General features: G+C 34.7%; 1 protein-coding gene and 2 long non-coding RNA genes across 3 annotated transcripts; 2 read left to right on the top strand and 1 right to left on the bottom strand.

Moving 5' to 3' along the window:
* Window positions 1–1,041: 1,041 nt before the first annotated feature.
* LOC139858482 (uncharacterized) lies at window positions 1,042–2,478 on the top strand. Its single transcript, XR_011762962.1, has 4 exons — window positions 1,042–1,260; window positions 2,060–2,121; window positions 2,185–2,255; window positions 2,381–2,478. It is a non-coding gene; the product is annotated as an uncharacterized lncRNA (long non-coding RNA).
* Window positions 2,479–11,643: 9,165 nt separating this feature from the next.
* Window positions 11,644–12,096, top strand: LOC139857834 (uncharacterized). The gene is made up of 3 exons (XR_011762713.1): window positions 11,644–11,669; window positions 11,773–11,872; window positions 11,994–12,096. It is a non-coding gene; the product is annotated as an uncharacterized lncRNA (long non-coding RNA).
* Window positions 12,097–16,824: 4,728 nt separating this feature from the next.
* On the bottom strand, window positions 16,825–17,505 carry LOC139859193 (secreted RxLR effector protein 161-like). The gene has a single exon (XM_071847988.1). It carries the CDS (start codon window positions 17,503–17,505, stop codon window positions 16,825–16,827), a length of 681 nt encoding a protein of 226 aa, XP_071704089.1.
* Window positions 17,506–27,913: the final 10,408 nt, after the last annotated feature.

Below are 27,913 nucleotides of genomic sequence, written 5' to 3'. Positions count from 1 at the left end.
TTTTTGGATTATGATATAAATTGTCGAAGGTAAGGATTATGTTTTGGAAGTGATATACGAAGTTAATTGCAATTATATTGAAGAATCCATCGATTTTGGCCTGAATTCAGTGATGATGTGTGAAGCTACTGTTCTTCACGATCTATATTGATTTTATACTGATAAACTTATGTAATTTTTATTTATTTATTGTATTTAATAATATAATAAAATGGGTTAAAGTCTGAAATGGAGCTTAAGATAGTGAGGGTTCAGTGAAATGAATGATAAAAGAATATTAAAGTGTTTGTGCTGATGTGTCGCTGATGTGGAGGAGTGAAGTTTAGTGAAAATCAAGAACGATAAGAAGTGGCCTTACTGATGTGGAATTCTGTTAGACTAGTTGTAGTGGTAGGAAGCGTAGGTTTGTGGTGTGAGTTGTTTTTTCTCTTTTTTTATGACTATGACGTGTGGGTTTTTTGTGCGAAGTAGTGGTGGTGTTAGTTTTTGGTGTGGGTTATTAGTGGAATGCTGATATGATATTTTATTTATTATTTTTTTTATTATAAATTTATAAGTAATATAAATATAAATTAATATTATTTTAGATTAACAATTATAAACCACTTATATCACTTATTATATATCTATAATCTATAATCTATCTATAATATAATAAACATCTATAAACCACTTATATTATTTTAGATTAATAACAATTATAAACCACTTAAGTATCCCTTAATCACTTTTGATGACGTGTTAATCCCATACTTAATCACAATTAACACTAATTACTTTACCCAATATCCACGCTGGCATCTTTATTCCACAATCACAAAAAACGTTCCTAGGGCTGCTCTCCGATCCATCTCCCTGCAAACCCAATACCTCAATTTCTGCAGGTTTCAAATTCGCCTTTTGTATCCGTTCACTCAGGTATGTAAATTATTGAATTAATTAATCAAATAATGTTTCGATCTCAAGTTCATTTTAAAACGGGTCAATTTGTAGGGTGGATCAAAGTTTGAAAAGTGAAAAGTGGTTGAGGGATAACTCATGATTGCAAGGATTTAATCGCCGCCACAACAGATTTAATCGCTACAACGTTACGCACAGAACGATACCAATTTCGTATAATATTGCCGGTGTAAATAAACTCGCCGGAACGTTTTCCGGTTGAATTAGGGTTCGAGGCGTTAAAACTCAAACCGTCGGCATCACTTTCGTCGCCTCTGTAACCACCGTCGCATCCATCTACGCCGTCACAATCGAGAACTGGTAACGATCCTGTATTTTTTATGCTAATAATATAAAAACTTCTTGATTGCATAGTTGGTTATTTGATTCTTGATCCTGCATATGTATGATATTTACTACGTGAGTATTTTTAGATTGATGATGATTGATAACAGTTAAATTATATATATATTTTTTTTGATGTAATTGAGTGAGGTTTTTAACAAGTCAGTATCACACACTGATAGTTATATTTAATTTACTTGTATTATTGTTTGCGAAATTTATAGGGTATTGTTGTGTTGCTATAAACAATGGCTTCAATTGTTGCAAGTAGTAGTTCAAATCATGTATCACCTGTAATGACTATACAAGGAAAAGGAAGTAGGAATAAACGAACTTGTGAAACAAGGTAGTAATATAAATGTTCGAATTTAATGTAATAGAACGAATTTTTTTATCTGATTTCGATTTGGTTGGCGTACAGATCTTCGTTTCATTAATTTTAACTTGCAGTTTGGATTTCAAGTCATTAATATGGCTTATTGGTATTGCACGCAGCTATTATCAATTTTGATTTTTGATTCTATTTATTTTTTGATACTATTGATTGGGAGTCGATTTGGTTTTGTTGCATATGTCTGCATTTGTTAAGTTGTTGCTGTTATTGTTGATGGAAATAACCAAATTTTAAAAGGTTACTCCTTAATATTAACCCGTATGAACTTTGTAACTGTTGCGATTTCTTGATTTTTATTGAGCCCTATGAACTTGTATTAACAAAATAAGGCTGCAACAGAATATGAGAAGAGCTTTTTTAATAATATTTCATCACCTGCAGATGAGAAGAAGGGGACACATATCTTGGTTGATGATAAAACGGTTGAAGTTGAAAATATAAAGGTACCAGTTGACCACTTAAATTGTTCATTTAATCTTCTTTTTATAAGTACTCATGTGCAACAGATGGTAAATCACTTCATTTACACTTATGAAAGATGAATTAATGGATTCTACAATATCAATTGTTTAAAGAGGTCAGTAATTGTAAACAATTATATGTATATATTTTGTTATTCGTTTATGCGGTTGTATTTAGATGATTATCCAAAGTTTTAGTATGAGTATTGTATCTAAATTATGTTTTGTTTCATCCTCTCAGTTAATGTGACGATGACAACGGATTAAGAGATATCTACTTTCTGTTGATATCTTCACAACTCTAAATTATTTACTCAAAAGGATCCATTTATTTCCAGCAGTACAATAAATTAGAGGTGACAAAATGAGTGGATTGGGTAGGAGGTCAAACGGGTTGATTTGATCCACCATACATCTTTATTCTTTACTTTTTATATATAATTAATGTGCTAAACATACAAAAACCATGTTGTGACAGTTATAGTCTAATCGTCGTTTTCAGTAAACTGAATTAGGAGGTCTTATGCATTTTGAGCACACGTTGTCCTACATTGCACAAAATCACCCATTTTACCGGTTCTAATTTGGATGAATATTTGTTATAACTCAATTTAGATAAAGTATAACCCATATCGATCCATCTATCTATAAATGGATAAAAATTGCCACCACTACTACTACAAATCATAACAAGATGAGGCAGTACCCAGTTTAACTTAGAGGGGTCAATTCGGGCTCTATTTCTTTTTGGGTAAAGAAAAAAAAATTCGGGCTCTATTTCATCTGTGATGGTAAAGGAAAAAAGATGAAACATGTCAAATTGGTCGAACTCATCAATAGTATCCCAAAGCGTATTCAGAAGACTTAAACTGTTGTAATCATATAAAAAAACCTCTAGAAATGAAACAAAATGACTAATCACAGTGATCATAGATCACTTACTATAACAAAAAAAATATAAAGTAAAAAAGTTTTGTGGATAGAACCGAGTCTGAGCCTAAAATTTTTTTTTTACCCATTTTGACATGGTACTAAGAGCAATAATGACAGAAGAAAATAAGTTGCAGGACGTTATGGTTGGACGAGCAGCACATGTATTCAAATATATGACATCTAAAGAAGCCAGTGCCATGTTTGATAGAGCATAAATACACGAGGTTGAAAGAGATCGGTTAACTTTCTTTGCAACGTTGCAGGCTGATGATGGTCATTTGCCCAGCTGAAAACGCTGGTCCCTTAGATATTTCATGCAACCTTTGGTAAGCTTTCATGATCCACTAGGGGTGGTAAAATGGACAGGTTAAGAGAATTGGGTAACTGGTCATATGGGTTGGGTCAAAATGGGTAGTTGCATATTGTTCTATTATGTTTATTCCAAAGATCTTTACTCATAAAAAGTTAATAAATAAAAAAATAAAAGAAATTTGTTTGATTTTTTATTTAAAGTCTATTATTTGTTAAAAAAAAATTGTTTACTATTAAATAGGAGTTTTGAAACTTATTATTTCAGTAATAATATGAATCTTTGGAAAGCATAATATGGGAAGGTTACACACTACACATTTGGAGGACTTTAGATCAATTTGACCAGTTAGAAGAAAAGTATAACTCAAAGTCAACGATTGAAAAAGTATCAAAATTGTCACTATATACTTTCCTCATGTAATTATTACACTAAAATCTTATATTAAACTAAAATTCAAACAAATTAAACTAACTACAAAAATATTTATGGTATTATGTCATGTTGTCATATTCCTGATGATAATTCAAATTTCATTATGTGAAAACAGGGGTAGGAGGATTTGAAGACATTTTGTATTTTTTTTCTTTTTTTCTTGTACATATAATTAGGAATGCGGTTGAACTGAAACTTGGCCCTTAAGTGTATTGAATCAAGACCTCCATTGTTGGTACATCTTAAAGATTTATAGTTGAAGACAATTTTGACACACCACATTTTGACACACCACATTTTCTTTGACCATTGCTTCTTTAGAAGGATTGTTGGTATGCTGACTATGTTCTTTTATAGGCAACCTTCCAAGATTGGAATAAGTTATAAAGGAAGATGGTACCAACGAAGGAATCCGATTGTTGATGCTATTGTAATTTTACAAGTTAATGTTATTTGGGGTGATGAAAGGTATTGTTTTCTTATTATAATCCTTTTTGATCTTTTTGATATTGATATTTGATATTTCGTATCATTTTAGACGGGTCAAATTAGTCGGGTCTTAATGGGATGGGTCGTATCAAGACACGTAACTCAAAGATTCGTGATCCGCATTTCAGTTTTCAGTTTCGCGTATCAGTGTTCTATTACATGTATTGATTATCAGTTTCCCGTCGAATTTTTCAGTTTCCCATTTCAGTCAAGGACTCGAGTGAAATGGTTCAGTTTCGCGAAACAACTTTATGTTTGGCGTTTCAGTTTTAATGTGTGATGACTTCGAGAGGACCTCATATATCTGCCCCCTGATGTCATATGTGGTTTCATTCTTCAAAAAGATCACCAAGGTATTAGAATAAACTTACATCGTATAATTTAATTTGAAATATTAATCTATTTTGATTCAATACTCTAATTTATATATTTTCTAACATGTGTGGCTATGAACTATCGAAAGCTACATTGTAATTGTATTCATTATGACCAACGGATCTTCGGTCCAGCGGTACCGCGGTTACACTTGTGTACTCGCAGGGCTAGAGGTCTCGGGTTCGAACCTCGTCACCCGCTCTAGGAATTGAAATATATTCCTTGAAGGTGGCCCAAAGGGAAGGTTTTACCGACCCGCTCCGGGACTAAGGTCCGGCCCGCCTGCCCCTCGGGATGGTTTAAGGGTCGGATCCTCAGAGTGTGGTTCGGGTTTCCTGCCCGAAAGCGCGTGTGTGTGTGTGCAAATGATGACTAGGCTTCGGTCCGGACTGATGCAAGCTTGCCTTTCAAAAAAAAAAAAAAAAAAATTGTATTCATTATTGACGTTTACGATATTAATCGTTTCAATAAATTTACTTTCATTACAAATGTTATCAATACTGTTCATTATAATTATATAATACATCTACACAGTCTCAAAATATATTCTTCGAATGCTATTTTTTAGAGCTACCGTGCAACGCACGGGCTCTTAAAATCTAGTATAGAATATATTAAAAACATAATTAAATAAAAATAAATTACAGAAAATAAGGTGTAGCTACGTGTTATCTTAAGGAAGACTCAGGTGACTAAAGAGTGGGATTAAACATTTGTACTCCATACCTAATCTTACTAACATGCCTAACTACATCACAAGCTTACATCTCATTCTTGGGTATTTTCAGACCTAACAATTTGTAAGAACTTAATGGAATTTTTCACCACCTGGATTAGCAGATCATCCTTTTTGACATTGTTCTTCGACTACCCTTCCATAATCTGTAACATGCTCTCTCGCGACCAATACTTTAATCAAACGACTAAAGGCCTCTACCGAAGATTCAAAGGGCGAACACAGAAATGAAAAAAGGCGTGTAAACTCGTGACGCTGAAAGAGACATTCGAAAACTAAAGCGCGCACCACAAAGTATTTCGAAGGTGTTGTGCGTGGAGCCGGAGCCCACCATAGTCATGTGTCGGGAGTAGTTTATCATTTTATTACTTTTCCTTTTTCATTTTATCTCATTAATTATATTATTATTATTATTAATTAATTAATTAATAATTAATCATCATCAAAAAGCTAAGAGTATGTTTCTAAGTTTTCATTAAAAGAAATGAATTGAAAAGAAAGCGAGTGGAAAAAAAGGAAAGTGAGATAATTCCAATTTGAAAGGAAAAGATGGAAAGAAAATAAAGATAAAATCATCAATCCACTCCTTTTCTTTTCTTTCGGATCAAAAACCATGAACACTAAAAAAGTTCATCTCTCTCCAAATCCAGTGCAGAGCCTAAATTAAGAAAACCTAAAATTTTCTGCCCATACTCAAAAATAAACCACGCTATATATTACCATGCTTATACTCAAAAAATTAACTAAGAATAACATCCACTAGGTGTTCAATCCTGGTAAACCAACTAATACCCATAAATCGGGTTAAGAATCAAGATATGAAATCAGTAACAACAGCGGCGGCAGCGGCGGCGGCGACACCTGGAGTTGACAACATTTGTGAGGTCAGTTAGTTCCTTAATCTTTTCGATCTCGAACCATTGACATCTTGTTAAGCATTAATGTCGTACACATATTACTTATCTGTCTATGTGGCTTGTGTGTGTTTCGTTACTGTATATGTATGTAAAGTAGAATCAAACAGTAGGTCATTATTGGATCAAATAAGGTCTTTTTATTGTATTTTTTTTTTTTTAATACAAACGAGTATTTGTTTTATTTATTCACAATTTTTGTTGTTGTTGGTCAAAATCAAGTCTTTTTATTGCAGTTATTCAGAGGGATTTACTAAAATTTTCATTAAATCAAGCGTTTTTGAAAAAAATTAAATCTGTTGAAGTGGTTAAGTGGGTATAAGCACATGGTCCAGTGTTCGATTCTTGTCTGCAGTATCTTGTTATTGTGGTTCGTCTTTTAATTGGTATTGTAATTGTAATAGAGGTAAATTTAATGTCGGTTGGAATTTGTGGCTTATAAAGCCGTTGTAATCCCATTGTAATATGTACTCTTTGTTTGGCTCTTCTAGTTTCTTGCTAGAGGGTCTCTTTTATAATATATTCTGCTGTTCTAAAAAAAAAAAAAATTAAGCGTTTTTGAGTTTGTAAATTGAGTTCTGGTAGTGATGAAGTTTGAGCCATAGTAGCTTGATATTGAATTATTGATCAATTGTTCTTTAGATTTTTAAAAAAAAAATCCAGTCGTTTTGGGTGGTGAGTTATGTGTTATAGGTGAAATTTGATAGATGTTCATCTGAATAAGGAATGTAGTTTTAACCCACTGATTGTTATTATCAATCTGTTAGATGGAGCATGATCAGAAGGTGGTTTCCTCTGTTTCAACATGTGAAGAATTTCCTCTTTTATCTTCTAAATATCCATGGTTTATTGTTCAGAACTTTATACATAGAAAGGCGGCCATCGATACTGAATTTTACTCTACACTACACGACCCATTGATTAAATATCAATGTCAAATCCCTGAGTTGATTGGAAAACGTATCCGAGGTTGTTTCCATGGCTGGTTTATACTATCCGACCATCCAGGTAATACTCAGTGGTGTCTTTGGAACCCTTCGAGTTTGAAGATTATAGATCTTCCCGATTTGGTTTTGTATACTGCATGTGGTGTATCTTTAGATGAATGTTGTTTGACGGCTCCTCCTGATGATCCCAATTCAATTCTCCTGGTAACAAGATGTGATAAATCTACACTTTTCATTTCCCGGATGAATTCTAAAAGAAGAAGGTATATGAGTTGGAAAGAAGTGTCATACGCTAAACAGCTCAAGGCATTAACATATGATGGTGAATTACTAGTTAGCGTAACTTGTTGTAATGGTAAACTATATGCTTTAAACTGCGATAGTTCTATCTCTCCTGTAGTCATAGAAATTGAGATTGTAGAGAAGGACTATCGAAATACGATTCAACTACTCATGTTTGGGAATTGCCCTTCGTCTTCTTGCGATTCTATAGGTTGTTGGGCCTGGACTAATTTTTTGAAAGGATATGATACGAAATTGTTCTGCATTAGCGTTGGTGTTGATGAGGAAACTAAGAAATGTGGTGACGTGTCTTTGTTTAAGTTAGACATTGCTAGTATAAAGTGTGAAGAATTAGAGTGCCTCAAGAAATGGGACTTGACCGGTGTTAGAATGGAACAAATGGGTGATGATGACCTCCAAGATTTACGGATTACGCAAATTATGTGGGAAGAAATGAATGAGTGGAATGATGGTATCTTTTATGTAGATCTTGGTCGTGAATGGTCTATATTTTATAATCCTGTAGTTGACTCCGAGTTAGGGGGTTATATACACATTCGTGACGAAATGGATGGAATATTATACTTGTACCATCTCAAAGATAAAACCGTCATCGCATCTTCTATGCCTTCTCGAGTGGTCTCAACAACCGATGTGTTCATGTTGGAAGAAAGGTAATGATATCAGTTAAGTTAATTTATATCTATGTTTTATATTAATATTGTATATTGTATACTTGTATTCATATGAAAATAATATATACTTTTTTTTTTCATATAGGCTAGAAAAGGATCATGAATGCAAAGAAATGGATGAGAGAGCGGTAACGGTTGACGAGGTTGAGCGTAACGAATCAAGCCTGTACAATATTCCATTTGGAGTTTTGGAGATGATAATGGAATATTGTGTTGGTGTGGAGTACCTGAACTTTCGTGCTACATGCAAACTCTGTCATATTGCTGCACCTCTAATAGGTTGGAGAAACGAGTCATCGTTAAGAAGAAAAAGATGGCATAATTATTCATTAAATTCACCATGGCTAATGGTTGTAGATGAAGGGATTCTCACATTTATAGATCCGTTGTCGGGTAATAAGTATTTTATGAAGAATTCAAAGGTATCGTTGGTGGACGACACAATATATAGTTCGAGGTATGGTTGGTTGTTGTGTGAGAGCAGAGAATTTGAATGCACAGTGTTTTTTAACCCTTTCACAAATGATGTACGCAAGCTTCCAGTATTTAATAATGGTGATGTAAAAAGCTTATGTTTCTCAGCACCACCTACTTCATCTGATTGGATAGTTGCTGGATTTGCAATTATAAATGATAGGCATACTTTGATCTGCTTTGTAAGTGGGGAACCATCTTGGCGTCTGATCGAAGACCGCGATGCTCATTTTGACTATACCATATTTTCTTCAGCATTTGTTGGCGGAGATCTTTATGGAGTGTATAACGAGGGAGAATGTTATGTATGCATGTCTTCAGATCCTTCATATCGCCCAATTGAAGCAGTTGTTTTAGCAAAAGCACCGGAAAGTAGGTGCAGCTCTACGACGCAATATTACATGATGAATTGTGATGAATATGTTTTAGTAGTCATTGTCGGTGAGTTTGGAGAAGTCGAGGTATTCAGGCGAAATCATGCTGAAGATCGATGGAAGAAAACAGACACTATAGGGAGGCACACAATTTATATTGGTGGTCCCACATCTGTTTGTGTCGATGCCAAAACGCATGAAATGGAGAATAAGATCGTTTTCCCGAACCTAGTGTGGTACTCACTCAAAACACGCACGTATCACACATTTGATGGGAAAGCTGTCGTAAAGGGTTTTGGGGGTTTGTTTGGAGCCAAAAGTAATGCTTGGATGGAACCAAGTTGGTGTTAGCTAAACTTTTAGGTACCGTCATCGAATGTGGTTCAAGTTTCCCTATGACATCACTGAAACATCATTGTTTTCACGTGAGGAAAGGCGAAAGGCCTTGGAGCAAGAAGTTAGCCGATGACATCTAACTATTTAGGGTATTTTAATTGGAGCATTTTCATATATAAACTCATAAGCTGTTAAACAAAAGGTTATAACCTTTTGCCATGTGCATGTAAACAGTTTCTAAATTTGTATGTTAATTTTAAGTGTTTGGTTTTAGTTTAATTATTTATGATGGAAAGGAATATCTACATATGTTATGGGAATTTTAATTAAGTTTTATTCTGGTAGAATTTTATTTTTTGTTGGTGCTTTTATGTTTATTGTGTTCATTGGGTTATATTTAGTCATCGTTAGGTTCTTCATCTGTTGCTGTTTAAGTGAAACGGTATGTACTATTATCGTTCTTTGATTTTTTTTTCAGTTTTCTAATGTTACAATTCTTCATTTTTTTTATACATATTAGTCTGCTGTTGTGTTACTAATGTGAAATTCGGCTATTGTTTATGGTGTGTGGATTATGTGGTGTTGTGTGTGTTTGTTATCTAAATCTGTAGTCCGGTTGTGTGATACATCTATTTTGGAAATATGATAGTGTGGAACATTTTCTTGCCCAAGTAACTGATTGAATAGATTTCATAGGACTACTACTGAAACACACTGTTATTAGAACATGTTGTAATAAGTCTTTTTTTAATGATTCTACGGGTACTGTTGAATTTAAAAGGACTTGATATGCACTATTTTTAAAATACAAGAGTGTAAAGTAAAATTTTCTTTTTTAGCAATGAGTCAGCAGCGGATATACGTTGAAAACAGAAACCTGTAGCGTACTCTAGCAACTGCATATACAACTCTGCTAAACTACGCACCTTCCTCCCCTCCCCTCCCCGTCTTCAAGTCTCTTTTTCTCTCATTCACATGATTGCACATATATAAGTTTTTGCGAGTTTTATGGAAGGCGAATTCTGCAGTCCACTTTATATGCATCCTCTTCTGCTTCTAAGGTAAATTTGTTTAATCTGTATCTATATATGTATATATACTCGTACTGTAGTTGTAATGAAATTGTTAAAAGATAAGTGTGTACAATTTGTATTGGAAATGTGCTTTAATGGCTATTGGCTAGATGCTCAAAAACTGAACTAACTTTTTTTTTTTTTTTTTTGGGTTAACTGTGGTATAAAGGGTCATAGTAGACCCGAAGAAACCCAGATCTTGTCGATCTTCGACTCTTAAAATTTAAGTTGTCTATTGGCAGCTAATCAGTGACTTTTAATGTGCGGGTCAAACTATGAAAACAAAACTATGTTGTTTCCTATATAGAAGAATTAAGGGCACAATACGCATTTGCGACCCTACCCAATGCGATATTTAAGACACTAACAGGATCACTTGATACGCTTGTTTGGCATTTCATTTTAGTCATATCTATTTACATTAACATAAGTTACTTCATTGTTCGAATTTAAACGAAACAATTAGATAGTAAACCATATCAACGTGGGGTACTTAAATTCCAAAATTATACAGTAGTTGGTTTAGTCTAAACCAAAAACACCAACCATCTTATCTTATCTTATCTTATTTAAATTTAAAGCAAATATATGTCCAACCTAACTGTTCCTAACCTTCTAAATTGAATGTTGACTATAAAGCTAAGAAGGACATTTTTGGGTCTTAATATATATTTCCACAATTAATCAATCAAATATAATCCATTCATAGCAGTTTCTCAATACAACAACAAAGCAAGCACCATCATTTTTCCACTCAAAGCAAAGTATTATTCTCCTATCTTTTCTTTTTATTTTTTGATTTTCTATATTATTTAATAATTTAAGGATACAACAGTTTCATCATCAACAAACTACCATGCATCTTCTGATCAAATATTCTTCCATCCTTCATCATAACTGATACAAATTCTTTCACAAGGCACTTGTGACTCTGCAGATCATGATGAATTTGTCGAAACACGATGAATTTGATACTAATCAAAAGTTTTCATTCGAGATAAGTGGATCACGCCCGTCTACTCCATCGTCTTCGCCTCTACGTTCTTTTTCTCCGTTGTTACTTATCGAAACATTTTCTAGAAAAAGCTTGTCATATGGAAAGCTTCCTTAGGACCTATTAAACTTACCATACTTGAAGTTAGATGGATCTTCCTTTGGTAATTAATTTCTTTTTTCTTTTAAATAATTGCTTTTCATTTATTTATATTTATATTTGTATTATATATATATATAAAAATAAAAACAAATGGTGTGGTACAGATATTAGTGTTGTGAAGGATCCTACAGTGTCACAGTTGAAACAAGCTGTAGAGGATGCTTTTAGTCATTTTCCTAAACATGGAATCGGCAAGGTTTCTTGGTATGCCTCTGTGCCCAAATTAGTATTATCATCTTTTTATATTGCATATTTTAACTCCAAATTTATATGTGACAAAGCATAGCTCTTAAAATGCACAAAATTGTTTTGATCATATACGAAGGTCACATGTATGGGCACAATTCTGCTTATGTTTCGATGGTCAGAAGCTTCTTAACGAGCAAGATACAGTCAGTCTTAATGGGATTAAAGATGGTGATCAGGTTAGCATCTCATATCGAATTGTTGGTCCAACATGTTTTCGTTTCTATCTACATTTGTGTGTGTGTGTGTGTGTGTGTGTATGTGGATGTGTATTAAACATTTGTGTCCTAAAGAAACCAAAAACTTTTTTCATCTAAATCTTGTATCTATAATTATTATGATATATATCAGGGTTATCAATGGATTATACAGGTAACTTAGAAGTAGCCGGTAATAAGTTTTGATGTCGTGACTCATGAGGTTTAAAGTTCCCTCTTTAGATACTCAAGTGGATCATTGTTATCGTTATATCTGTATATATTTGTTGTCGTTATTTTTTATATCTTGTTTGTATGAACTTTTATAAAAATGGACGAGAATATGGCCACAGTTTAACTCATTACCCAAACAGACATGTGCCTTTGACCTAATACCCTGCTCATGTGAACCGCCCATTTTTTCACCTACTTATTCGCATCATATGTTGAATACAGCTTCAGTTTGTCCGGCATACATCCATTAATTACAATCTTGTAAAGGAACGATCAGATAAGCATGACTTTGACCTCAAAGAATCAAAGGCGTAAGTTCTTTTATTTTTATCATTTTTTTTGCATTACTTTCATGTCAGACATTGCTTCATTTTAAGATGAAGATGTACATTTCACTTTAAGGTCAATCCACAAAAATTCAACTTCAAAACATATGATGTGAATAACTCTGGGATTTTTTACAGGTCACCAAGGAAACGAGAACTGAAGAAACACATACAGAAGGAAGTGAATAATCACTCTAGTGGTACACAAGATAATTTAAAGCAGCTAAACAATGAGGAAAATGAAGAAGATAGTCATGATGACATGGCGGTTAGAATCACATGTGAATGGAGCTGGACTTATTTACTAAGACACTTATTCTCATATCGCAGACGCAAATGTCACGATACAAGTTATGAAGAGCTTGGTAGTTTAAAATCATCTTGATTAGTGTTCCAAGTTTAGTGTATAACTCAAGTCTAGCGTTTCTTTGTGGGTAGATAACATAATCCATCTTATGGGCTTTAATAGAAGCATTTGGTCTTTGGGTTATGTAATCAGTTTGTGTTTTATGTTCATTTTAGTGCTAAACAACGTGTATCGATATTCGATTAGTACAACTATACAACAACAACAAAACCTAAACCTACATGTGTGGCGTATGAGAATGTGAGATGTAAACAATCTTTCCCCTATCATTGAATAAAGAGAAATCGTTTCCCCTTATTATAATAATAATAATAATAATAATAGTAAAATAGTAATAATAATAATAATAATAATAATAATAATAATAATAATAATAAAGAATAGTTATAGAGGAATGAAAATTATATGGTCGATTTATAATGGATGAGAAGTTTAATAGTGAAATTGTAAAATGTGAAAAGCTTGTGGTAAATTTATAAAAGCTAGAAAGTTAACTATCGGTTGCATTAAAAAAACAAAAAGTTTGGTGTGCTTTTGTGAAGCTCAGGAACTTCACTATTCATATATATATATATATATATATATAACAACAATAAAACAGTTATTAAAAAATGAGTTACGTAGTTAATTTATACTCCCTCCGTCCCATATTTATTGTCACCAGACAAAAAATACACAGTTTAAGAAAATCCCACTAACTTCATTTCTCCACCAATGAAATATCTTCTCTCTCCAGATCCACCAATGAAATATCTTATTTCCTTTCCATTTATGGAAGTGGACAATTAATTTGGGACATCCCAAAATGGAATAGTGGACAATTATATAGGGACGGAGGGAGTAATAAGAAAAAAAATAAACAATAATAAAGTGAAAAATTATGTGATTGAATTATAATAATGAATAATTATGAAAGAGTGAAAATTATGTGATTTTAATGGTGAAATTATAAAATGTGAAAAATTTGTGATAAATTTGTAATTGCTAGAAAGTTAACTATTGGAGAGTGATATGTACACATCCAATTTTTACAAATACACAACTAAACATACTTTACAGTATTGTACTATACAATACTGTAAAGCATGTTTGGTTGTGTATTTGTAAAAATTGGTTGTGTACATATCATTGCCCTTAACTATTATGGAGGGTGGGGTTGAACTAAAAATAACTAAAAGTTTGGTGTGTTTTTGTGAAGCCCTAGAAACTTCACTATTTATTATTTTATTTTGACTTATTGGGTGCTTGTGCAGAACGGATAGGGTCTCGAAGTTGCAATGAATTTTACTCACTGAATTGAATTGAATTGAATTTATTCATCACTCGTGCCATCTTCACTTTCGGGAACAACATAGCCAACACACATAACCTTCCATTTTGGGCAAAATTCAAGCCCTTGATTCCAATAGTTTTCTTCAGTGCTATGTGAGTTAATACTTTCGTTTAGGGTTTGCGTTACTTTACTCGTGGAATGAATATACTTATATTTTTATGCATTTTCTTGTTATTGGTAGTCACGATTTATATTTGTTGGATTTATAAACAATTTTATCATTATTTTTTTTCTACAAAAAGCATGATTTATACACTATTAACTCAAGTGTATCCTTTATATGAATTTATTTAATTTCGTATGATCGATAATAGTTCATATATAGAAATACATAGCTAGGATTAGGAATAAAAACACAATTGGGTTAGGAATACATAGCTAGGGTTAGGAATAACCTTTTTATGTTGTATTAATGTTCTGTTTTTGGTACTTGTGCAAATTACACATCAATGTAGCTGCATTTGGTCATAAAAAGGATTAAAGGAGTGCTGTATTATTTGCAGTTAATATGTAAAACAAAATGGTTCTCTTTGATGGTCAAGATTTATCCTCATCATCCAATTTTTGGCCAAAACATCTAGTTATATTCAAAATAGTCAGGAGTGCTCTAAAAAGCCCACTTTAGAGGGACATTGATCAAATTGTTAACTAAATATCGCTCATGAGACATCACTAGTTGGTGTCTAATCGGTCTGGACCTTGTAAGCCTAATCGTCCAAGTGCGAAACTAGTTGGGACTAGTTGGCCGTTGACTGATTTTGACCGACCTTGACCGAATAATCTGACAACGACTTATTATATTCGATTTTAACCGACTAAATCCGACTTTTGAAAACTTTGACCGGACAAATGGGCCAAGTCGGAGACTAGTTAGACTACTTCAAAATCCCGACTAGTCGGGGACTTCTACAACCTTAAAGCTCACTACTCTAGTAAAATATTTATGAATGTCGAATGCTGTTTTTCTGATAGATTTATAGAATTCGAGACATACCCGAAAAATAGTAGCGGAAGCGAAAGATCGTTGTTTATATCACCAGTCGGGAAAGCGATCACCAATAGGAAGGCTTTCTAGTTTCACGGCCTAAGTTCCTTCTGCGGTTTGCGATGTTCCACTTGAACAACTATACTCACAATTTTACTACTTACTAGTGTATGATTTTCTCAATAATTTGTTGTGTGTTTCTTGTGTTTTTTTATGTGTCTCATGTGAAGAGATTAACTCTCTTATAGATACAAGAGAGTACTTATTACCATGTACTACCAAAAGTACATTGTACTTATTACCTTTGTAAGTGTACTAAATGGTACTTATTACCATTAGTGTACTACCAAGTAAATGGTGGGTCAAACATAATGAGTTTGTGGGTGTACCACAAATAATATCCAACATCTCCCACTCGCACACAAACGAATTTGATATATATACTCAGTATATATTTCGAGAAACTATTGTGTAATATGCAAACCAGTCATACTGGGAACTAGGCTGTGCGACCGGCATACTTTGAGAGCTCAATTGCTATATATCTGTTAGGAATATATAGCATCTCAATAAACTTGGAAAGAGTAGATTTAGTATGCAATGTCCTAGATCATTAATCATATTAGTAACTCGCATGATCTCAGTTTTACTCATAAAACCCTTTTGTATTCACAATTATCATTTATCACTAAGACTTGTCACTAAGACAAAAGATAATTGGTCGACCGGTGAATACAAGTTAATGTGAACTTCGCATGATCTTCCCTTCTCTTAGAATCCATTGGCCTTAGCTCAACTTGCTTTTCTAAGAACGTCCATCCAGGTTGAATCACTCATAACCCTTAAACAACGCCTTAAGATAACAAACATTAAACTAAGCTTCAAGAGACAAGAAAAAGTCATAAGGACATTAAATTGAGGTTACTAATACCTCAAGGGACTCACATAACATAGAAGTAGAGATCGTTTCTTCTATTTCCCTTTTTGGTCGTCTTGATCACATGTGGTATGAATCACATGCTGCAACATTTCTCCTTCACAATGGAAGTATGTCTTTAAATTAATGTTGCACAGATGATAGTTCAAACATACTCAATGTTCAAAAACTTGAGTTCACTTATCTACTCATAAAACTCTTAAGAACTCACATCTGGATACTCATGACAGATAGGGTGAATTCTGAATATTCACATAATATTTATACACTTACGAATGTGGCGTCTAATTATCTCAATCTTGAGCTCTCAATTGTCACTAAAACAATGTGCTTAATATACACCACTTTTCCATTTGTCACATGAAATGGAATTGATTACCCATGTGAGTGGGCTAATCTTGTATCTGTCCGACATGCTTTTCTCGATTCGCAACACAAAGAGCGAACAATAAAACAAGGATTTAAAAGAAAACTTATTGCATTGGATATAAGCAAAAATTTGTAAGTATATTTATTAAAATAGTACATTCATCATAATCTACGCAATCCTTGAGACCTAACATGCTTAACAAATGCATCTCTAGGTATAGGTTTTGTCAAAGGATCTGCTACCATATCATGCGTAGATATGTATTCCATACTTACTTCCTTTCTTGCAACCTTGTCCTTCGCATAATTGTACTTTTTGTCAATGTGCTTTGTTTTACAATGAAACTTGGGGTCTTTTGAATATGCAATGGCAGTCTCATTATCAAAGTATATCAATGCTCTATCAATGGTATTGCTAACAACCCCCAAACTACTCAAAAATCGATTAAGCCACACAGCTTCTTGTACAGTAGCTGAAAATGCCACAAATTCAGCTTCCATTGTAGACAAAGCTATACATGATTGTTTCTTGCTACTCCAATATATAGCACCTTTGTTTAACAGAAAAACAAAGCCAGAGGTGGATTTACTTTCATCCATATCTCTACTCCAATCAGCACCAGTATAGCCTCTCATTTGCAGATCATTTTCTTCGTAGCATAAAGAGTAATGACTAGTACCCTTAAGATACCTAAGTATCCTTTTTACGGCTTTCCAGTGGGTTAAACCTGGATTGGATTGATATCGGCTTACCATGCCAACAGCAAAGCAGATATCCGGTCTGGTACACATCATAACATACATGAGACTTGCAACCGCACTAGCATAAGGAACATTTTTCATTTTCTATTTCTCTTGTGGAGTTTGCGGACACTCTCTAATGCTCAACGTTTCACCAATCGCCATAGGAGTGTCTATGGGGTTACATTTATGCATGTTAAAACGTTCAAGAATTTTGTTGATATAAGTCTCTTGAGAAAGAGCCAACAATTTCCTTGAGCGATCCCTTGAAATCTTAACTCCAAGGATATATTCAGCTTCACCCATATCCTTCATTTCAAAGTTAGATGATAACCATCTTTTAACCTCGAAAACATACTCCTTGTCATTTCCAGCAATCAATATATCATCAACATATGATGACAATATGACTAGTTTTCCTTTAGACCTTTTGGTATAAACACAATTATCTTCATTGATCGCACTGAAGCCATGTGACGTGATCACATTGTGAAAATGTATATACCATTGTCTTGATGACTGCTTAAGGCCATATATTGATTTAAGCAATCTACAAACCTTATGTTCGTGGCCTTCTTTAATGAAACTCGTCGGCTGTTCCATATAGATTTCTTCATCTAAATTTCCATTGAGAAAAGCAGTCTTTACATCCATTTGATGTAATTCAAGGTTCATACTTGTCACTATTGCTAGAATCAAACGAATTAATGTGAGTCTTACAACTGGTGAAAACGTTTCCTCATAGTCAATCCCTTCCTGTTGATTGTAGCCTTTTGCCACAAGTCGAGCTTTGTATCTTTCAATACTACCATCACCTTTACGCTTTATTTTGAGAATCCACTTACTCCCTATGGCTTTTCTTCCTTTTGGAAGATCAAGGATCTCATAGACTCCATCTCTTCTTCCATTGCTTTGAACCATTCATCCTTTGCAGGACAAGTGAGAGCTTCATTTATATTTCTTGGTTCATCCTCTTCTAGTTGAACCATAAAAGTATAACCATCTTCGATCTCATACCGAAGTGGAGGTTTACTTTGACGACTACTTCGTCGTGGTTGGTTATCCATTGAAACAGATTCTTGGTTTACCAAATTGCTCCCACTTGGATCAGAATTATGCTCGGTAGCAACGAGTTGAGATTCTTCGGAAACATGCTCTTGGTTTGATATATTGCTCCCACTCGGATCAGAATTATCTTCATTCGCAATAGGTTGAGGAGTTATATCCAAAGAAATAAATTCTTCATCTTCACTCCTCAAATCTCTCCCACTCGAATGAGGTAATTCTGTAGTCTCAAATAAAGACCAATCTTTATCAAGATCCCCTTGTTTTGGAAACTCGTTTTCCAAGAATGTAACATCTCGAGATTCAAATTCAGTTATGCTCCAACTTTCGTGTTCACCCAAAAACACATAACCTTTTGATTGTTCAGAGTATCTTATGAAAACATATTTCTTTCCTCTTGGACCTAATTTTCCATATTTGTGTGAGGAATCCAAAGTATACACTGCACAACCCCAAGGTCTTAATATATTCAAGTCAGGTTTGCGACCTGTCCATAACTCATATGGTGTGGAAGTTACTGATTTTGAAGGCACACGATTAAGTACAAATGTGGCAGTTAACAAAGCATCACCCCAAAAAGTGATAGGTAAATTTGTTTGTGCCATCATTGACCTAACCATTTCAAGAAGCGTTCTATTCCGTCTTTCTGCAACACCATTTTGTTGCGGAGTCCTAGGAGTAGTTAATTGACGTTGAATACCTTTAGCATCACATAGAGCTTTGAACGAATCAGATAGGTATTTGCGTCCTCGATCGGTTCTTAATGCTTTAATCTTACGTTCTAATTGATTCTCAATAAAATTCATATAACTTTGAAAACAATCCAACGTTTCGAATTTGTGAGAGATCAAGTAGACGTAACCGAATCGAGAATAATCATCAATGAATGTGATGAAATAATACGCTCCATGCCTTGCTCGGATGTTCATAGGACCACATATATCCGAATGTATCAATTGCAATGGATAATCGGCACGAGTTCCTTTTCCAAATGGTTTTCTCGCAGTTTTTCCTGCCAGACAATGCACACAAGTGGACAATTCCACTTTATCAATATTAGCCAGTAAACCATCTCTAGCTAATCTATTCATTCTTTGTTGGCCGATATGACCAAGTCTAGCATGCCAATTGTTTACATCATTATTAAACTTATTAGAAGATGCAACTAAGAAAAAACATGATTTATTATTAAGATAATCAACATCCATTACTATAAAACCATTAAGAACATAACCAAAACCATAAGAGTTTGTTCCCAAAGACAACTTAACAACATTATCATGAAAGTACCAATGAAAACCAAGTCTTAACAAAACCAAAAAAGAAATCAAATTTTGACGAATTTGAGGAGCATATAAAACATCATGTAGGATTAGGGTTCGTCCTTCACGCATGACTAACTTGCATGACCCGATCCCTTCAACTGGAATTCTTGAGTTGTTTCCTACATAAATCCACATAGCTCCATGAGAAACTCGCCGAAATTCTACAAAGGTGTCTTTGTCCTTAGCTACATGGTCTGTTGCTCCTGGGTCTACAATCCACAAAGGTTGAGATTCAGTTAAGAAAACAGAACTAGCAACACAAAGTTTGCTAACATAAGCATCGTAAGAATATAGCTTTTTAGGCTCAGGACAATTACGAGCAAAATGCCCTTTGTTGCCACAATTGTAGCATTTCACCTTTGCAATGTTCACCTTCTTGGAGGGACGTGTTCCCTTGCCACGATGATTGGTGTTTGGCCTTTTGTTGGACTTATAAGTGAAGGTATTTCGTATGCCCGAGAGACATATTAAATTAATGTGGCTGATGTGTTATGATCCAAGTCGGGTCATACCCAATAACAAGCTTACCGACACCTTATTCGTATTTGATCTTAGCGAATGGATCGTTGATTAAATACATGACACTTGAACTTTAAGAAAAATGGTTTTCTTAAATATAACTTGATGTGTATTTATATAAATTATGGAATAATTTATATAATATGGATTTAATTATTTATAGGTAAATAATTAATAATGTTATATTACATTTTATTTTATAAATTGGTTTTATATATAAAATGTACATATTTATATATGGAAGTTTATAAAAATGGTTTTATAAAAATTAATACTTTTATAAAACTAATTTTTTATAAACAAGAAGATAGTGGCCTTGGAGTTGAAGTACACATGCTTTGATTCTTTTTCTTGGTCAATTACAAGGGCCATTCTTCTATAACATGCAAGGGTTGTTTTCATTCAAGAGAGGGACTTGCACATACACATAAAAGTATAAAAAAAAACTGTACAAAAGGGTTGTTGCTGTTGCTAAAAGCCGTGGGCTTTGAGGGGTCAAAGAAGGTTCAAATTTTGATCTTTGCTAGCCAAATTCAAGTGTTATTCAAATCCTAACCAAAAGCAAAGGTGTTGGGGTTAAAAGCTTGGGGTATTACACACTTGAGGCTTCAAGTTAGAAGCTCATTCATCATCATTTCTTGAGAGCTGCTGTCCAGAATTTTTGGGTACATAAAAGTGGTTTTCAAGCTAGATTAACAAGAGTGTTGAGGTTACAAAGTCTAGCTAACTTAGGGGTGGTGTTGGAGGATCAAAAGCTTGGAGCTTTAACTCACTTGTTCATCATATCCTTGTATTAAACAACCCTCAACTAGCTTGAGGAGGTAAATGCAAATCTTCTCCTCTTGTTCTTAAATTTGTAGGCATAATTTCAAGACTTGATATTACATGGAATTCAATTACAAATGGTTTAACATATAAACTTGTTTTCTTAATAATTATGCTTCCGCTTGTTACAACTCTAAATGAATTGGTTTCATGATTAAGTTAACATTGAGAAACTTGTTATTATATTGAATTCCATCAATGGTATCTAGAGCCGAGGTCTATGGATTATGCTTCTTATATAGTCTTTAAACCCACTATATTTGCATTCCATGCACATGCATGAATATGGAATACAAAATATTTCGGGTTTGGGAGGGTTTATAATTTTGGCCGAATTTGGAAGGGTTCCAAAGTGGGTTTTGGGTCTTCCATTTTGGTCAAATTTTGGTTGCATGTTGTTCACAATCTTAGCCTTGACCTTGTGTATGGTTGCATGTATGTTTGGTTGAATTAATCTTTCATTTGGTATGTAATATTAATTCATTCATGTGGTTGTTATATTGGTTTGTAATAATATTATTTTGGTCATGTAATTTATTTTATATTTGGTATGTAAAATAGATTAGGTTGTATTCTCATTTTCTAGACAAAATGTATTAGGATATATTTTGTAAAATGATGAAGATGATGAAGACTTGAAGAACACATGAAGATGCATTTGGATGCAAGTTTAAGTGGGAGGTTAAAACCTCCTACTTTGTGTTACAACCCCTTAACCGGTGGCATTTGTTTTCGGCTAAACAAATGCCTACCAAAATGGCTAGATTGTGAACATTTTTTGTTTTGCATGCGTGGTTGTTTTAATTTCTTGTATGATTGTGGATTGTATGTTTGTATGCTACAAGTTAATCACACAAGTTAACAACAAACAAAACTAAAATTTAATTGGTTAAATTAGACGTTATTGAACACATGCAAAGCGACAATTTAAAATGGTTAAATTGAAATGGCAAAAGGACACTAATAAATGGTTATTAACAACACCAAATGGATTTAATAAATGGTTATTAAAACACATATAAAATGGTTTATATCAAAGTAATAAAATCGGCTTTATTACATGACATGAAAATGGATTTCAAATGAACCATACACTAAATGCATGTTGGTGTATGGCATAAAAGTTTTCTCAAACTAGAATTAATGAAAACTTAAATCCCTTTTACTAACAAGGTAAACAAGTTTAACGCCATCCTATTGTGTGACACTTAAAAGTATTAGGTAACTCATGATGGGATAAAGGTCACCTAACCGTTATGAGCAAACTAATATGATTAAGGTAAATTTTGCATGCTTGTGGGATAAAGGTCACCTAACCACTTGTATGTTAAATTTACAAGTCTATACAAGTAGGACGACTTGATTTGGAAATCATGAACTTAGGGTCACCGAAGCATGAGAAACAAATAGGCGTTGATGGGATAAATATGCCATGCAAAAGGATTGCATGATCCCATACTCTAGAAGTTGCAAATGGATTGCAATTGTCATTTATTGACTACCTAGCTAAATCAAATTGCGGGATAAAGGTCACCTAACCGAAATTTGGTTTACCGTTGGATTCTAGAATTTAATAATTCAATTTGATTTAAAGGGTATTGAATGTTAAATTAAAATCGATACTTAAACGAACTTTGTTAATTTTGTAGATGGCCGCCAATAACAACAACAACATTCCAAACGCACCACTTAACTTAAACCACCTATCATTAAGGTCTCTCTTAGAGAAAGACAAACTCAACCATACTAACTTTATGGATTGGTTCCGCAATCTTCGGATTGTCCTCAAACAAGAGGATAAAATGTATGTGCTTGAAGACCCCATTCCCGATCAACCGGATGAGAATGATGTGGAGGCAATGGCCTCTTACGATAAGTATTGCCACGACTCCCTTCAAGTCTCATGCTTAATGCTTGGGACTATGATACCCGAACTCCAAAAGGATTTCGAGCATCATAGTGCATACGACATGATAACGCAATTGAAGGAGATGTTCCTCCAACAAGCGCGTGTCGAACGCTTCGAAACGGTTCGGGCGCTACATGCTTGTCGTATGGACGATACCCAATCGGTTTCATCTTATGTACTTAAGATGAAAAGCCTTATCGATCGTGCTAACCGTCTTAACCTAAACATATCTAATGAGTTAGCCACCGATCTTATCCTTAACTCCCTATCAAAAAGGTTTGATCAATTTGTAATTAATTACAATATGAATGGGATGGATAAGAGCATAGGTGAGCTTCACGGTATGCTTAGAACGGCGGAAACTAGCATGGGTAAAAGGGCTTTACCCGTGTTAGCAATCGATCAAGGTGGATCCAAAGGTAACACCTCTAAGCCAAAGGTGGCTAAGAGGAAAGGACCCGCCCATCAAGGCAAAAGGAAGGGGAAGATGGTTACCCCAACCAAGAACAAGGCTAAGAAGCAAAAGGTAGCCGAGAAGGCAAACCCCAAGGAAGACCCATGTTTCGGTTGCGGTGAAATGGGTCATTGGAAACGAAACTGTCCGGTCTACCTTAAGGAGTTGAAGGACAAGAGGGATGCAGGGCAAACCTCAGGTAATATATATATGGTATATATAGAGCTAAGTATTACTTCTTCTAATACATGGGTATTAGACACTGGATGTGGAACTCATATTTGCAATTCTTTGCAGGGGTTCAAAAGAAGTGATCATAAGGCGGGAACATCAAGTCTCTATATGGGCAATGGTGCAAAGGTGCATGTTAAAGCTCAAGGAGATTTTATTTTGAAGCTTCCAAGCGGATTGGAACTTATTTTAGAAAATGTTTTGTATGCTCCGAATTTGTGTAGAAACATTATTTCTATTTCTCGCTTAAAACAATGTGGTTACGTTGTTAATTTTATTGATGATGATATTCATGTTTCTAAAGATAATGTATTCTATTTCAAGGCTTCGCCTTCAAATGGAATTTATGAATTGGTTCATGATGACACATCATCTAGTAGCTCAATGTACCATACAAGCACCAAGAAACTCAAAAGGGATTTGAGTGATTCCTACTTATGGCATTGTCACCTTGGTCACATAAACAAGAACCGAATACATACACTTCAAAAGAATGGACTTTTGAAATCAAATGAAATGGATTCGTTTGAAGTATGTGAATCTTGTTTACAAGGCAAGATGACTAAAGCACCTTTCAAAGGGACCTATGAAAGGGCTAAAGATTTATTGGGATTAATACATTCGGATGTATGTGGACCCTTTAAACCCATGACTAGGAAAGGTGAAAGATACTTTGTTACTTTCATTGATGACTTTAGTCGTTTCGGATATGTCTACTTATTAAGACACAAGGACGAAACGTTTGAAGCATTCAAAGAATATCAAAACGAAGTACAAAATCAACTCAATAAGACAATTAAGGTACTACGTACCGATAGAGGAGGTGAATACCTAAGCGATGCCTTCCAAGATCATCTTAGGAGTTGTGGGATTATCTCACAACTTACTCCACCCGGAACACCCCAACTTAATGGAGTTTCCGAAAGGAGGAACCGAACCCTAATGGATATGGTTCGATCTATGATGGCAAGAAGCTCGTTGCCTCTATCATTTTGGGGTTATTGTCTAAGCTCCGCGGCTCGTATTTTAAATATGGCCCCAACCAAGAAGGTGGAACGAACTCCTCATGAGATGTGGTTTGGAAAACCTCCTTCTCTTTCATACTTGAAAGTATGGGGATGTGAAGCTTATCCTAAGCGTTATGTAGCAAATAAGCTACATGCTCGATCCACAAAGTGTATCTTCATAGGATATCCCAAAGATGACATGGGATATTACTTCTATGATCCATCCGAGCAAACCGTATTTGTTGCTCGGAAAGCGGAATTCCTTGAAACCAAGTTCCTTATGGAAGGTGATGGTGAAAGGAAGATAGATCTTGTAGAGGTACAAGATCAAGCCGATGATACACAATTGGTTGGCACTAGTACTCAACATGAGGATGTTGAAAATGATCAAGTGGATGATCAAGGTACACAAGACGTTCGAAGATCTAGTAGGATTAGTAATCCTCCCGAGAGATATGGGTTTCTCGTGGAAGGTTGCTATACGGTTGATTTGGATGAACCGACAAACTACAAAGATGCTTTATCAAGAATTGATAAAGATAAATGGCAGGAAGCCATGAACGCCGAGATGCAATCCATGTATGAAAACCAAGTTTGGGAACTTGTTGTGCAACCTCCTAGCTCCAAGCTAGTTGATTGCAAATGGCTTTTCAAGAAGAAAACCGACATACATGGAAACTTGGATACATACAAAGCTAGACTTGTAGCAAAAGGTTTCACTCAAACTCAAGGGGTTGATTATGATGAAACTTTCTCGCCAGTGGCAATGCTAAAGTCTATTAGGATATTATTTGCCATTGATGCTCACTATGACTATGAAATATGGCAAATGGATGTCAAAACCGCTTTCCTAAATGGATATCTTGAGGAAGATGTCTATATGGTACAGCCCGAAGGTTTTGTTGATCCGAAAAATCCTAAAAAGGTATGCAAGTTGAAGAAATCAATCTACGGATTGAAACAAGCATCTAGAATGTGGAATCATCGCTTTAATGAAGAGGCAAAGAAATTTGGCTTCATTAAAAATGGTGATGAAGCTTGTGTGTACAAGAAGGCTAGTGGGAGCTCAATAATGTTCCTTGTGCTATATGTGGATGATATATTATTATTTGGGAATGATATTACCACAATGCAAGGAGTCAAAACTTGGCTAAAGAGTTGCTTCTCCATTAAGGATCTTGGAGACGCACAATACATATTGGGGATAGGGATCTATAGGAATAGATCCAAGAGATTGATAGGTTTAAGTCAAAGTACATACATTGATAAAATCTTGAAAAGGTTCAAGATGGAAAACTCCAAGAAAGGTTTGGTACCTATTCAAAGAGGAACCGTTCTCAATTCATCTCAGTGTCCTACCACGAAAGATGAACAAGAGAGAATGAAGAAAGTCCCATACGCATCTGCTATTGGGTCTATCATGTATGCGATGATATGTACTAGACCGGATGTGTCATGCGCTCTAAGCTTGACAAGTAGATACCAGAATAACCCAGGAAACAGTCATTGGATTGCTGTTAAAAGTATATTGAAATACCTTAGGAGAACTAAGGATATGTTTCTAATATATGGGTCTGGTGAGGAGGAACTCGCCGTAAAAGGTTACGTGGACGCGAGTTTCCAAACTGATCGAGATGACTCTCGATCACAATCCGGTTATGTCTTCATGTTAAATGGTGGTGCGGTCTCTTGGAAGAGTTCGAAACAGGAGGTTGTTGCGTTATCCACTACAGAGTCGGAGTACATTGCCGCCTCACTGGCAGCTCAGGAAGCTGCATGGATGAAGAAATTCATCGACGACTTAGGAGTGGTCCCTTCCATTCAGGACCCTCTTGAGATCTTTTGTGACAACGAGGGTGCGATTGCTCAAATCAAGGAACCTCGTGCTCATCAAAAGACTCGTCACATTGAGCGGAGATTCAACTACATCAGGGATGAGGTTGAAAAGGGAAAGATATGTATTCACAAAGTTCACACAGATCATAATGTTGCGGATCCACTCACGAAGCTTTTACATGGGCCAAAACATGAGGGACATGTTTGTGCGTTAGGGCTTCGATATTCTAGTGATTGGAATTGATCTACTTTATGTATTGTAGCGGAACGAATTAGTTCAAACTCATTGATATAATTATGGTATTAATTTAATTATGAGTCATGTTCCAATTTAGCATATTTCATCCATGAATAAACTATTATTCTAAATTCCGTAGTCGATCACATTTGTGGGAACAAGTGTGAGGTTTAGACTATTATGAACTTGGATTGGTATACATTCAGGATGAATGTGGGGCAAGGTTGCAACCAAGGTTCATAGATATTTGTGGGAAACAAATATTGGAAGACCCGCTCTCAAGAATTACTGTATAGAGCCTTTGTGGTTGATCACATGTAATCTTGAGTAAAGGCGAATATCATTGTATCCTCTGACCTGAGATACATATTGGGTTCGGATATTCACCAAATACTGTGCCTTGATTCTTTCCTTCGCTATTCTGAAACATGGTAGTACATAAGGAAGAACTCAGGTATATTACAAAGTGTATATCTAGGACGTATGTAGTCAAGATGGAATTTGTCCCTCTTATTCGTTGAGAGTCAGATGTCTAAGGCCTGAAAAGTTAAATCTATAAGAGAGTGATCACTCTGTATCTCTTGGATTTAACATGACATCTAGGACGAAAGGAAATAATGAAAGATTCACCTAATCATATTCGAGATGGGAACTCGAAAGGGATGATGTTATTGAATGGCACAAAGTCATAACATATTAGGGGTGATGGACGGTGTGTTAGGCTGTATCCATCACTTGCATTAATTTCTTATGTTTCTCGTGCAAGTGGGAGATTGAAGGTATTTCGTATGCCCGAGAGACATATTAAATTAATGTGGCTGATGTGTTATGATCCAAGTCGGGTCATACCCAATAACAAGCTTACCGACACCTTATTCGTATTTGATCTTAGCGAATGGATCGTTGATTAAATACATGACACTTGAACTTTAAGAAAAATGGTTTTCTTAAATATAACTTGATGTGTATTTATATAAATTATGGAATAATTTATATAATATGGATTTAATTATTTATAGGTAAATAATTAATAATGTTATATTACATTTTATTTTATAAATTGGTTTTATATATAAAATGTACATATTTATATATGGAAGT

The sequence above is a fragment of the Rutidosis leptorrhynchoides genome, chromosome 7 (assembly GCF_046630445.1).
Source record: "Rutidosis leptorrhynchoides isolate AG116_Rl617_1_P2 chromosome 7, CSIRO_AGI_Rlap_v1, whole genome shotgun sequence".
Taxonomy (NCBI): domain Eukaryota; kingdom Viridiplantae; phylum Streptophyta; class Magnoliopsida; order Asterales; family Asteraceae; genus Rutidosis; species Rutidosis leptorrhynchoides.
Note: the sequence above shows the minus strand (reverse complement) of the source record. Positions and strands in the feature narration are given on the sequence as shown.